This window comes from Aptenodytes forsteri, unplaced genomic scaffold, assembly GCF_000699145.1.
Source record: "Aptenodytes forsteri isolate BGI_AS27 unplaced genomic scaffold, ASM69914v1 Scaffold98, whole genome shotgun sequence".
Lineage (NCBI taxonomy): Eukaryota > Metazoa > Chordata > Aves > Sphenisciformes > Spheniscidae > Aptenodytes > Aptenodytes forsteri.
Genome location: NW_008795130.1, coordinates 567,511 through 581,981, shown reverse-complemented (window position 1 = coordinate 581,981; position 14,471 = coordinate 567,511). Strand labels below are relative to the sequence as shown.

The 14,471-nt window shown below is 38.7% G+C and overlaps 1 protein-coding gene across 2 annotated transcripts in view; it reads right to left on the bottom strand.

Moving 5' to 3' along the window:
- TNFAIP8 (TNF alpha induced protein 8) overlaps positions 1-14,471 on the bottom strand; it is a 26,185-nt gene that overhangs the window by 2,713 nt on the left and 9,001 nt on the right. The window contains exon 1 of one of the 2 annotated variants that reach the window (XM_009278144.1): positions 2,152-2,211. The exons of the other annotated variant lie outside the window; for it this stretch is intronic. Within the exon in view, the coding sequence (XP_009276419.1) occupies position 2,152 (1 nt within the window). The 5' untranslated portion in view covers positions 2,153-2,211. Of the gene's footprint in view, positions 1-2,151; positions 2,212-14,471 lie in introns of those variants that run through there. 2 annotated transcript variants of the gene reach the window in all.

The following is a 14,471-nucleotide window of genomic DNA, read 5'->3' as shown; positions in this document are numbered from 1 at the left end:
AAACTGGTTTTATATATATATATATATAAAAAAATATAATACAAACACAAAAATCCTTTGTCGGCAAACAATACTGAGATTCTCTGGGTGCAATCTGAAGATGCTAGTTTTCAGAAGGAAAGCAAGTATAGATTAACACTTCTATGTCCTATACTTAATGCAGAAATAGCCAAAAATGAACAGTCTAGGGATTGCCATAACACTTGCTAGCATAACCTTATAAAGAAATCCTTCTGTGACCAATAAAATAGATCCTAGAACAGATTTGCACCTCCAAAACTATGCTTGCTTGCACCAATATACCCAATGACTGGTTTGTAATTTCTTCACACACTTAAATACCCCAAACATTCTTTCAGAGACTTGTTTTGTGAAATGTTACTGCTCATGTTCTGTTGCCAGTGACCACTGTTTATAGCATATGCCCTTTGCAGCATCTTCTCCACTAAATCACACGTGAATTCATATTTCCAGGTTGAACAGTCGGGGGGACGGCTGCCTTTACGCTGCAGCTTTCCTGGAGTCTCAGGCTGAAGGAAAGCTTCATCTGTTTACATTTACTTCACAGATGGAGGGTTTGCTTTGCAAACACTGGGTCTGGAAACTTTTTTTTTTTCTTTTAACGAAAACATAAACTCTGCAGATGCCAAACTGTAAGTCCCTGAATTTGGAAAAGGTTTCCTCTTAACTGTTTGTATTTGGGCAGCTGGGTGTGTTCAGACGCAGGGTGCCTCTGGGGTTCCAGCAAATAGAAGGAACTTGTCCTTCAGGACACAAGACACAAATCTGTATTTTTTCTTCAGTGGTACCTTTTAGACTTTTTAACTTAGTAACAAGCTCCTTTTTTGTCATCTCGGAAACTTTCAAGCAGGTTTGTTTCTTAAGACTTTCGGTGCATAACTGTATTTTGTTTTGAAGTATCAAGTGTTTGAGCACATTTTTTAAAATCTTTGCTACAGGAGGACACTCAAAAACCAAAGAACCCATTGTTAAATATCTTGGGCAAAGCACTCAAGATCACAAGACAGGCACATTTCTCAACCACAAAGATACAGGAAGACGTTAAAGATGCTAAGCAGTCAATCTGAACTGAAAATATTTTATTCACTTTTTGTGTTTTTAAATACAAAACTGCAACTGTTACTATTCAAACAAAACTAATAAAAGTATTTCAAAGGGTGATCAAATACTAGAACTCAACAGCCAATGCTTTACAACAATCTACAGATGAATGATAGCTTTTTTCCTCCAGAACAGGAATATTGATTGTTCTTTCATAACTTCTATTTCTTAAAGCCTTCCAGTTTACTAATTTCTCACAATGTCTTCTTTCTGACACTCCACAAAGATATACAGATGTTCGTACTAATAGCAGTCGCTGTTTCAAAGTATATTCCATAAATTTGCAGAGAAAAAAACCCCACAATACCATATATACATATTTTAAAATGTTCTTTCCCAGGATGCTGTAGGTATTCTTATAAAATGCTAACTATATCATACAGAATGCTCCACTGTAATTGAACAGAAATCTGTACAACCTGCCTCCAGTAAGTCACACAAATGCTCAGGTATGGTTCTAACAATTTACACATAACAACCTGCAAAGTATCAATTTCAAGAAACTGAAACAATTTCAAGAAACTGAAATCAAGGCAGTTTTCTAAAAATTTTACAGTTTTTCAACAAAAAAACCCTTACATTATGTAATTTAACATTTGACAAAGTGGAGCTCGATGTGTAATTACCATCGCTAAGCAAGACAGGAACTGCTCACTTACAAAAGGTGTTAAATTCTTAATGGCATTTCTCTAAAAACTGTCCAAGTTTTGGGACTACCCAGCACAGCCTATTTTCTATCTACTTTGCAATGCACCAAAAGTCAGCTTCATTTTCCCTGTGTTATTACATGGGTTCTAATTTAATTGCTAAATATGTAATTTAATACTTCAGTATTTCAGTCAATCCAAAGAGGAACTTGCAAACTGTATTTTATAATCAGAATTTTTCCTCACTATGGATGGCAGAAAGACCTAAAATGTATTTCACAGTCAATTGCTTAAATAAAACTGAGTTTAAGCAGTAAGATTATAGAGCTCCTTCAGACCGAACATACATACTTCCTTAAAAAACAGTAAAATTATTACTTACTTGTTCATCAAACGGAATTGCAATTGTTAATGTTGACAGCAGAAAAAGAGACAAAATACCCGAGGTTAAGACTGGCCCGAGGCTTATTTACTCCACTAAATCCAGCGCACACTTTATCGTGTGCTTTGAAACGCTGTCAGAAGCTATCAGAGAGTGAACGTGGGTTTTTCCCCCTCACCATAACAGCAGCTCTTCTCAGCTACCTTTCCCTCCTGCCTGCAGTGCTTCATTTTGCTTTGGCACCTCAGAATGCAAAAATACATCGCAGTAGTTTCACTTCCTTGAAAAGAGAGCTGAAAGGAAATTGCACTGCTGAGCAAGCAGTGCAACACCAATAGCCGTTATTGCTAACTGACAACTGGAACAATTAGCAGAAATGGAGGGAGAAGAAAGGTCCTGTGACTCAAAAGGGCAGGGGATGTGTCAAGAAGAGGTTAAAACATTAACCCGGCATCTGCAAATGCAGATACTCGCGTGTGAGGACAGCCGAGCATCCCCTTTCAAACCTCTGAATAAAAGTTCAGACGCAAGCACCTAAAAATAAGCCTGTAAATCCACATTTAGGCAATTACTTAAAGCAGGCTCATTTTCTTAGGGTTGATTGTATGTAGTCACCTTTTAAGAGTGATTACAGTAGCTGGCCAGGATGTATAAATCTCTGACCTGTTGTATTGACAGGTCCCATTCTTGCTCTTTAAACTGAAATAGTGCCATTTCTCTGGGGGCCTGCAGTAGAATTTGGGCAGGTAATCCCACTAATTTTAAGCATCTCACAGATAGCTTTTCCTCATGACTGCTTTTTATAGTTCCTGTTTCTCTCCTGTGCAGTTTTACACTTCACTTTTTAAAAGTGTGTCATCAAAAAATACCCCTTTGAAATCAATGGGATGTCATTTTCTGTACAATCTATACAAATAACCATGATTATGTTCAGTAGAGCTGCCCCTCCGCAGAGGAGAGCAGTCCAAGGGGAAAGGCTCTCAGAGGAAATCCTGCCTCCATTACTTCGAAATTCACAGGATCTTAGGGATAACGGGGACATCTGCAAAGTCTTCTAATTTATGACTCAGAGGAGGAAACAAGTTGCTAGAGACTGCCTCCTGTGAAAGTTGGGAGCTTACTGATTATGAAACTTCTTTATTTTCACAACCAACAGTATGTCCGTTTAACATTAGTATCTTGGGACTTTAGCACTTGTGTGTTGAAGTCAGTAAATATTGGACATGTAGCATTCTGGATGTGTTTTCCCCAAAATATTTTACCTTACACATGTTTTCCTTAAAACTGTGGTGGAAGTATAAACTTCCAGTGAAAATTTAGAATTGTGGGTTAATAAGCTCTCAGGAAACTGGTATAAAAGTACAAGAAGGCTACTACTTATGGCTGTGATGCTGACTTTTCCCTGACATGGAAGCTAGTACACCCCCCTCTGTACTGTGGCAAATGCCTATTACCAAATACCCTATTTCTCAACTCTGTTTAAACTAACAAAAAAAAAAAAAAAAAAAAAAGAAGTATGTGGAAAAAAAAGTTGAATCAGATGATTTCACTGCCTTAAATCAAGGCAGAATGTTTTTTCCACAAGGTAACAGTTGATGCTAGATTCAACGTAACTTGCAGTTGAGTGTATTCAATCTTGTGAACATTGACAATGAATACTTGAGTCACTGAGTATTTTTAAGCTTGTTGTGATAAAGAAGGACCAGAAAAAAAGCATCCAGTAAAAACTTCCAGGGAACCATGTTAAATTCCATGGTCAAGTCAAGAGTTGAGCTTTCTGACATGAGTTGCATTTCTAGCGTACGTACTAGGTATATTGATACAACAGTCCCGGAGGAAAAGAAAATGTGACTGTGAAGCCATTAATAACAACGCTGCTGCGTGAGAACAAGTTCTCATTTTAGTGATTGGCATACCATGTACTGCAACAGTACCTGGTGAACGCAAGGTCCAAAAATGACAGGGGTTTTTGGGCAAGGCACAAAGAACACTTACATGGGATTAGGAGGAAAGAGACAGCACCAACTGAGTGCTTCAGGCAGCATTTAAAAGACTGTATCACATAGCTTTGAGAAATGTGGCAACTGATTTCCTGCCAGGCATCCTGTGTGGACGACAACTGTGTTTGCCTCTCTACAGACTGCGGGTGAGAGCTACAGCTCAAAGCCCGCGCACGCCGTACGCATTGCATGTTCAGTCAGACTCCCGGAGTGAGAGAGCATCATTTCCCTGGAGGCAGGCAACTTGAAATCAAGCGGGATTGACAGTGCTATGCTCTCTGAGTGTATGTGACCATGAGTCATGCACCTCCAAAATCATGAGATTGCCTAGATATCAAGGGAAAAAAAAAATTACTGAATTTTTACTTTTTCTTGAGCCTTCTGCTTTCTGGGTCTTTACAGGGCTATCCTTGTTTTCAGGAATGATACAGGCCAGAAACATTAAAAAAACAAATACACTAAAGCATATAAATATATGACTTCATGTACAAACACATGACTTCAGTAAGGTAAAGCTCCAACGGTGATAAACTGCAAGAGCTAGCATCAGTGAACGAACAAGTGCTGAGGTACAGAACAGGCAGAAAGAGAGTCATAAACCTGTTACCAGGGCTGTAACAATTTTCACAATGTATTACGTGATGATAAGATTAAAAAATAAGTAGTAGGACACAGACTATGAATTCTTCAGATATGAATACGGTAAGCTGATTTTTCTAGCTGTCACCATGATTTATAGCTTCTTAATAACCATCTGAGTGAGTGAGTCACAGTTTCAAAGAACGTTTTTTGGTGTTGTTTTTTTTCTTTTTTTTTAAAGAAAAGAGTGTTTTGATTCTTATCTAAGTGCTTCAAAGTTTCCTGGGTGAAAGATGTGTTAAATTTAAACTTCTTAAAAGCACAGATAAAGTTCTTGCAATGTAGAAATCATTCCAAAAACACAGCAGTCTCCAGAGGGCCACTTCAGCACACTGGCTGGTCTCTGCATCTGCAAGCGTTGGTTCACTTGTTGGCTTTTCAAAAGCTGATGAAAACTGAAGCTTGTACCAGACATGCAAGACCAGACAGCGCTCTCACAGCTTTCACTCTTCAACCTCAGACACTGGGACTGCAACTTCTAAGCTGGCTGATGGCAGGGGTGAGAAGAGACCAGGGCAGCCACAGAGTTTATTGAGAAAAGGACTGCAACAGGGCAGATAGCTTGGGCAAGCAACATCAGGCAGTGGAAAACCCAGAGAGCAAACGGCTAAGTGGAGAAGGCAGAAAAAGAACCCAAAACACAGGCCCTAAACAGTACTTATTTCTTCCACATATGTCTCTACTTTTTTGATTCAAGTACACAAGGTCCTTATTTGAAGAGCAAATATTTTATTTGGCACCTTGTTTTTAAAAAGGGAGATTTATATATGAATATAATTTTTAACTAGAAAACAGTTTAAACTAAAATATTCAATGCATACAAAGCATTCGTTCATAAAGGTAAGTAACCTTTGCCTACAGTTCTCTTAATAGGTACAGTAAATTGTACTAAATTCTCACTCACCATAATCTCTACCAACTGAGCATACTATGAGAATGTTAATTAGTCAAGCAATGTGTACTAATTTTAACATTCACACTGGAAGACCTTCAAAAGAAAAAGTACCCAATCTGAAGCCAAGCCTAATGCATGGCAAATATTGCATGAGCAGGCTTACTGGATTTGGAAGTCAGCTCTGAGGCTGCCAGTCACTCTGAAGTAACAGTTAATCAAGCAATTTTGGAAAAAAATCTGGCTAATCAAGCATTTTTTGAAATACACAGTATGTCTAATCTGCATATTCATACTGAAAGTGAGCATATTCCCCAGCATATATCAGGGAAGGATAAAAGAACAGCTAGCAAACACCGTTGGGAACACCTTTTTTTACTCAAGTGCTAAAGAAGTCATTGTCAATAGGTTTGCAAAACACATATGATACTGTTATATGCGTCCTGATTTTGTAATTTAATTCTAGCCTTAAGTGTATTAAAATGTCCAAAATTTAACCAACAGCAAAAGATGACCCACTTTATAGCTGCAAAAACAAAAACAAACCATGAAAAAACAGAAAACAAAATACATTTTTGATCAAGAGGTGAGAAGAATTGCCAAAAAAAGTACCTGGAGGTTAAGGCTGGAGAGTGTGGCAAAGAAAGATGCTATTTCCAACAGGAATGTAAGTGCAGAGTTTTGCAGTCCCATGAGAGCAGTCTGTGCCAACAAGTTATTCTGGTTTTACATGCCTGTACTTCCCACAGCCACCCTGTGCATCACATGATACATATACTGTAGCTGATTTAGAAATTTCAAAAGCCTTTTTAAAAGCCCTTTTTCCTAGACCCTCTGCACGTATTTTAATTAACATTGCAGCTTTAATAAGAAAAAAAAATCAGACTAACTTCTGTTGACTGCTCTTAAAGAAGCATATTTTAAAATATGTTGGATATTAAACAGAGAAAACTACAGTCACACAGAGTAGGGTCATGAACTTAATTTGGTATTTCACTCCTTTGCCACCATTTGTTATCCTTGCTGGAATGTAACAACAGGTGCTGTGGTATTAAATACGCAGCCTGTATATTTCAGCTGTTGGTCATTTCAGGGCTACATCAAGTTCCTCTGTATCTACCAGGTGTCCATGAACACTCAACAGTAATACTGCACAAATCTTTTCACAGGAAATAAAGTGTATACTAGGTCATTCCTTCCGATCAAGCAAATGCAACACAGGTATTGTATTTTTTTGTCCAGCCTTAGAAACACGTACCAAACTGCAGCAAGGCAACAGTGCCAAGCTCCCTAAGCCAAGTGGCACTTCCAGTAAAATAATCTGGCCATTACAATTGAATGTTTTACCAAAAGTTAAAAGTTCAAAAAGAGGTCTCTAATTGCCATTACAACCATCCTGGAAAAAGGAACATCTTCTCAGAAAAAAAACGTAGCTGTAGGCACTGGACCTAGAGCATAACAGAAGAGCTTCTGGCTTGAATGCAGAAGGAAGAGCACTGAGACCAGCAGCCCTGGGGAACTTTGATTGCATTGGAGAGACTTAAATTTGACATGGGGGCAAGGGGGGAAGTTAAGAGGAAGTTTAAGATACATGTGGCAAAAATGCAATGAACTGGAAGGTTGAGACAAGATCGAAATCTGGCATGAGAGGAACAGGGAACTCAATTACAAGGACAAGGTAGCAACCCGGCTGTCAAAATGCAAAGGGCATATATTTTGAATAGCATGTAAAGAAAGCCACAGCAGAGGCTTCAGAGAGTTCAAATGACAGAAAGGTTTGTGAGTGATCTTACAATGGCTTTGAAAGTATTAATAATGCTTTTCCTGTATTTCTAGTTCTGGTTCTCTGTTCTTCTCAATGTCGATCTGTACGCCACCCTGTCTGTTTCTTGCAGACAGGATGGGAGTCCCTCGGTATCTCTCTTTCAGTGTAATGTTGAGAAGGCTGAATTGCTAGCTTGCACTTTGTTTATATATATTACTCTTGTGTCTTCCACCGGTTGCCCTGAGAAACTAAATGACACCTGCCCCCCTCCCCCCCCCAGTTTGATTTCTGTCTTTTCCTTTCTAAAGAATCTTCTGAGGCAATGAAGATGGCCACAGCTACAGGCCGGATACAGAAAGAAACAGTAGTGATTCCCAGGGCACTCAATTCTCAGGTATCTGGTTAGTATACCCTTTTTTCAATATCAACATTGAAATGCAGATCATAAAACACAAGAAAACATGCCATCTAAGAATTTTACTTATCACATACTGGCTGTTCTTTAGGCCTGGGACACCAGTGACACCCTTCATCTCTTTCGCAGTTTTTAATTTTTCACTAGCTGTTTTCCTGTTTTATAGCACAAAGGATAAGTTTTCTGGCATTAAATGCATGGCTGTACATAGAATACATGTTTTGTCTACTCTTCTGCACCAATCATGCACGGTAGCTTTGATTATGGAGGGCTACACTTGGTGGCCATAGTGGTCTTTTCCACTGCCACTGCTAACATGCATTTCCCTTTCCTCTTCCACAAGGAGCAAAATAAACCAACCCCTCAGTTTTAATTTCTTCTCCCAATATTTAGTAGCCACAGCCTGTTCCCTCTGTATCCATACTACAACTACCAGGACTTTTGTTCAAACTTCCAGCCATGAAATCAATGCCTGAGAGTATTTTCTCTCCTTCATTCTCTTACTCCTTTGCTGTCAGTTCAGAACAGGCTCCCCAAGACCCAAACACACAGTCCATCTTTTGGAGGCTTTGCTTTGACTCCTGTGTGTTTCCACTTGGTTTGCTTTATTCCTGGCATCTCCGATTCAAAACCAATGCTCAAAACAGCTGAAAAAGTATGCAAAGTATTTCTATATGTAACACTTACTGGGGAAAAAAAAAAACACCTTTAAAATCTTTGACTTAACAGCACCTAAACTCTCAAGCATAAACTAAGACTGTCAAAACACAGGTCTACCTCCCCACGTATCTTAAGAGTTTGGTTTTGTTTTCATTAATGTCATTAAATCCTAGTAGAATATAAAGCATAAGAGAAAAATTAGGTCTTTAATACTGCTAGCAGTATTATTGATCTTCTGTAAAATTAAATCTTCTGATTAAACATCATGTGTGTGACGTTTTCTTTTACGTCAGGAAGCAGTATTATTTGGATACAGAACTTTGATACCTAGCAAAGCACTAGCAATCCTATTTATTTTTAAATGTTGCAAATATGTTTACTGACTAAAACCAGACAGTCTCCAGAGGTCCCTTTCAGCCTCAACTGTTCTGTGATTCTGTAAAACCTGCATCTATTTTGTAGTTCACTCCTCAGGGCAAGGCGTAGTAGATTGAGTGCACTGTTTTTTACAGCTGTGGACTACCGTAGAATTTAAATGTCTGGCTTCTTTACTTTGCACTGGCATGAAATAGTATTTTTAAGTAGGCGATGAACAGCACTGATCAGCTATGAAGGGATATCCACCACCAGGAAAGGTTATTGTAGCTTGAGATTTTCAGGATTATTACCCAAAAAGTAAGAAGGAGGGAGTGTAAATTTGAACCCGGAGAAGGAAAGGCCTCAAGTGGTGATAATAAACACCATCAATCTAAATTTCAAATTAGTTAGATTACATTTTTGCACTGAAATAAAAATGTCAGCAGTTTCCCTTTGCCTTACCGATACTGCTACCCTCTTCTCCCATATTGCATGGCATGACATAATGAGCCACAACACACTGAGCAACGTCTAAATCCACCATAATTTACATCTCTTTCAATTGATTATAACACCAACTGTTTGTTCAAAGAAAGGTTAGTTTAAACATACAACCAGGACAGTGATGTCTTGCATCACCGATTTCTAAACTCTAATCCCCAGCATTGAGGACAAGGCTGTGAGCTTGGTGAAGACATCTTATCACAGATGTAGACACCAGAGCTGAACTTTATTCTTACCCCTTTCTGAAGCATCCACTACTTCTGTTCACAGCTGCTCAAATTCATGATTCATTGTTTCAAGTTCTTTGTTAGTTTCTGCAGTAAAGTCTAAGTCCCTATTTCTCAGTGAATATGTTAATATAAATGTTTTTAAGTTAACAAAAACATTCACTCATTTTCTCTTTTGCAAGTAGGAAAAAATAGCCCTTGGAGTCAGTAGCTGAAATATTCACCAGTGTCATTTACTTGCTTTTGCTAATATTAAACCAAAAATTTCTTCTTTACATAAATAAAACTGTCTTTGCAGAATAGCTTGATAAAGCGGACATAGTAAAAGCAAAAACAGATCTCATGAAAACTTTAAGTTTTAAAACAATGGAATTTCTGTATTTTTCAAAGTCAAAGTTTCCTACACACCTCGATGAAGTTAATTAAGTGGAAGCTTGTCTGTGCATGCACTGATTCAGTGCTTTATTAATTCCTGTACAAAGTGAAATGTAAACATTTTGGGGTCAAGATTTGAGGGTATCACATTCTTAGAGGTCCACTGAAATCACAGGTCAGCTACCAATGCCTTAGAGAAACCTGCAAGTACTGACCTTCATAGATACATAAAATACATCTCAGAATATGTCCCTGGATTTCAAATTACAAACTTTTCAAGGATAAACACCCTCAAATAAATGAAATGCTAACTCCCACTTTACTGCAATTTATTCTCATTACTGTAAACTGCCAGCAGGAACAGGACTCTCTGCAGACAGCCCAACATTTGTATATTGTATGTCAAACGGAAATGTAGGTTTTCCCTATTGCTATGCAAAACAGACTCTTTGCTCTTTCATTACTGACCTGTATAGTTACAAATATTGCTTCTGAATTCAGCAAAAGGTAGGGAAAAACAAATTAGTTTATACAGCATGTATTCAATCCTCTACATTGCTTCTGCTGAAAGAGATCTGTGGTGAAGATATTGGATCCCAAGTTCCCCAGACTGAACCTGCCACGCCGTGCAGAGGCGCAGGCTCTCTACTTCTCATTGCTAGCCAGGCAAGCACTAGAAATGAACCACAAAACAGAATTGTGACAGGGATGTGACGAAACTGAATCAAACCACACCCCGACCCAGGCAGGGAATCTTATGAAGAAAACCAAAATTTATGAGAAAACACCCCAAAGGATGAAGGTAGAATGAAACTCTCAAAGGACAGTTTTCCCAGTTTCTCTCCTCCTCGCTCAACACAAGACTGTGCCCAGCTGACAGCAGATTTAAGGCTTGTGCTTTTGCTGATGTTATGGTTAAAAGAACCGAGCTGCTGGCAGTTGCATTTGCATTGCTAATTCCACAGTGTATCCTGTTCAGTAGTCATGATGGAGATGTGTCCACAAAAGAAAAAGTGTACACCTACCATTAAAAAACACAAGTAACTCGGCAAACCTACTGGTGCAGACAGAGAAAACATGAAAATCTGTAACTTCCAGATTTCCCACAGTACCAAAAAAAATGTTAATATCAATCTGTATAAGGCTAACGTGCAGATTGGTGCTATTTATTAATGCAGAAACAGTCAGTTTAAACACTCAAATTTCTTACAAAGCCATATACAGCAACTGTTACTACTAACAGTACTACTACTGGATCTATGAATTATCTACCCCATAAGCAAACATGAAAAATCAATCCTTAAACACGAAAAAAAGTCATTTTGGGTTTAAGGTTGTTATGAAATAGAGGAAACTATTTTTAGCCCACTACTTCTTCTATTGAGTGTGATGTACTGAAAAAGAAAAACACAAGTTGTTGCATAAAGTAGCATAAAAACCAGCAGCTCTTCCACACCTCTTTATGAAATGCTCTCCTCTTACCACATTTTGTAATCTAATTGTAATAAAAAAATCAGTCCAGAAGGTTGAAATAACACCTGCAATATAGTTTTCATTTGCTTTATTTATTACCCAAATGTGTTTATAGAGATTCTAAACGTCTGAGGAGAGAGGGGGGAGGGGAAGCAATTTGCTTCTCAAAAAGCAGTATCAAGAACCCTTATGAAACTGTCACATTTAACAGAACATTTGACCAAATGATAAATCATTACTGATGAAAGGAATGATGTGTGCTTTTGCCTAAAAGTTAGAAATTACAATTAGTATTTGAATGTTACATTTTCCTTATGTTATCCCTGGCACATGCATTACAAAATACTCATTATTCTTAGAAGCCATTCTTTTAGCCTGTTGCTATACTTGGAAATAATACTGATAAAGAATACAGCCTTTCCGAATGTAGGTGCAAGGCCTTTCCCTTACCCAGATACTTCTTTTGATTCTGCAGAGGTTCACTGACTTTTGCTCCCTGATCTCTAACCTCTGCCTCCTTTATGACAGCGCATAGTTTGCAAATTCCTCAAAGAAAATAACCTGAGGGTCTAAGAAGTACTATAATGTAGCAAATGCTGTCACCAACAGATAAATGGAAGGCAGAAGGGGAAACTACGTCTCCAGTACAACAATCAATTCTGTAAGATGGAAAAGACTGGTAGAATTTGAAAACAAAGTACTATCTTCCCATATGTGGAGTACTGTGTCCAGTTCTGGGCTCCCCAATCTCTCTCCAAAAAACAAGCTGACAAACTGAAGCAAGTCTAGCAGACAGCCACCGAGATGGTTAGGGAGCTGGAGCGCACAATACAGAGGACAGGCTGAGTGTGCTACGTTTGTTCACCCTGAAGACTAATAATGGACCTAACCGATACATCTAACTTGTTACCAAATAGTTACAGACAAGACAGAGCCAGGCTCTTTTTGAGGCTACACAGCAAAAGAGCAAGGGGCAACAGACACAAGCAGCAGCAAGGGGAATTCTCATTAGGAATGACCACCTTCATAGCAAGGGTGGTCAAATATTGGAATATGTTGCTAGAGAAGTTGCGGGACCACCACTGTTGAGGACACTATCAACTTGACTGGAAAAAGCCTAAGCAACCTCATCTAACTTTGAATTTGGATCTGACTTTAAAGCTGTCTCTGCCTCGAGTGGAAGGTTGTGCCCGATGACCTCCAGAAGTTCCCTGCAGCCTCAGTTAATCTATGATTCTCTCTATCGACCAGATAGCTCAAGGGACTGTATCTTATTTGAAATTAAACATGTGAGTCTTGCAGTTTGCTATGGATTAAAAGATTTGATTGCATAAGTATAATTATATTAATGGAATTTTCTTAAAGCAATCTAGCATTCAACCCAACAATCACAACTAAATGATTAACCTGTTAAGAGCTTCAGTGATTCTCTGAAGTAACCTACCAGCTACAGCTAATGCTTATCCCCCGGCCTCTGCTCAAATTACCACCTAGCCTCCTCATCAGCTCCAACTGCGCATGGGAGAGATTGCTAAATACGTGGGGTACGAAGTGTTCTGCAGAAGACAACTGGACTTCCATATGGACTTCCAAACGTGGTATACAACAAAAAACACCAGTTCAACCCATTCAATTCTGAGCCTGTAGAAGAAGCAACAAGAGTGGCCACATAATCCATTCACAGATAGGTTTTCTTAAAGGTTACCCTGATTTGGCCAGGAAAATAAAAACAACCATTCTTTCAATTTTTGAGGGGAGAGAGCAGAACTGCTTCCAGAATCTTTCAGTTCAACAGCCTTAAGTCAATGCTTTTACCAAGAGATTCAAGCGCCCACATCTAGATGGAGCTGCGGCAGCTGTACTACAAACGACAGCAGTTGTATTCCTTTCCTCAAAGCCCTTTCTCAGTTTCCTGTATCTTGCTTCATTAAACATACAATCCTCCAAACTCCCTTTAAAAAATTTTGGTGTTCTGACTTGCCTGTGTACCCTGGTCTTATTTCCTCCAAACTTCCCATTGCTCCTTCTTCATTGAGGTGTTAGCTTCTTGCTTCTCCTTCCACCCGCCCTATTTGCACCTCTCGCAATGCTTTCCCCATGCATATGTGATACAGTATTACAGTGTCCAGTTAGTAATAATTCTTTCTTTCTAATTTTTCATAAGCTTACTTCCTTTTCTCATTCTTTCCTGTAATAAATGACCTATTTTGCCTTTTGCTTGTCCTTTTAATCTTGAATTCTAATAATCTATAGAAGGGATTACATGAAATGCCAAACTGTTAAGCATTGCTCTGATTTATAGAGCTGCGTACATGATATGTATGACCCAAATAATCTTTTAATTCTCTTCATCGGCAGTAGGCAAGTTATCTGTGGAATAAAAAAATCGTCCAGTTGACTAATCTAGATCTCTGACACACCCACTGGGGCCAGATGATTCTTCCGGCTCCTGAACTGAACTTTTCAGACTACTCTCAACAAAAAGCCCTGTTTCACTGGCCTTAATGTTTTATGGAGATTGTTGTTTTGACAAGGGAGGGCAGGCGAAGAGCAGGTGAAACAAAGGAAGCCCACATTTTGTAGGGTTCAGGGTGAGAGCAGATGGGTCTAATATGTGGGGGCAAGTAATAATTATCTGTGCTGCTTCCCTGTGGCTTCGTATGGAAAAATGAGCTCCACAAAAGAGAAGGGGACAATCTCAAACTTAGGCAGCTGTCAAAAGTGGACACTGAAACATCCCATTTCTGTTTAATCTTATGGTTTTCATGCAGTTTATTCTAATTAAAGAGAAGGGGACAATCTCAAACTTAGGCAGCTGTCAAAAGTGGACACTGAAACATCCCATTTCTGTTTAATCTTATGGTTTTCATGCAGTTTATTCTAATTATAGAACCACAGAATCATTTAGGTTGGAAAAGACCTTAAGATCATATTCGAGTCCAACCGTAAACCTAACACTGCCAAGTCCCACTAAAGCATGTCCCTATGCGCCACATCTACACGTCTTTCAAAT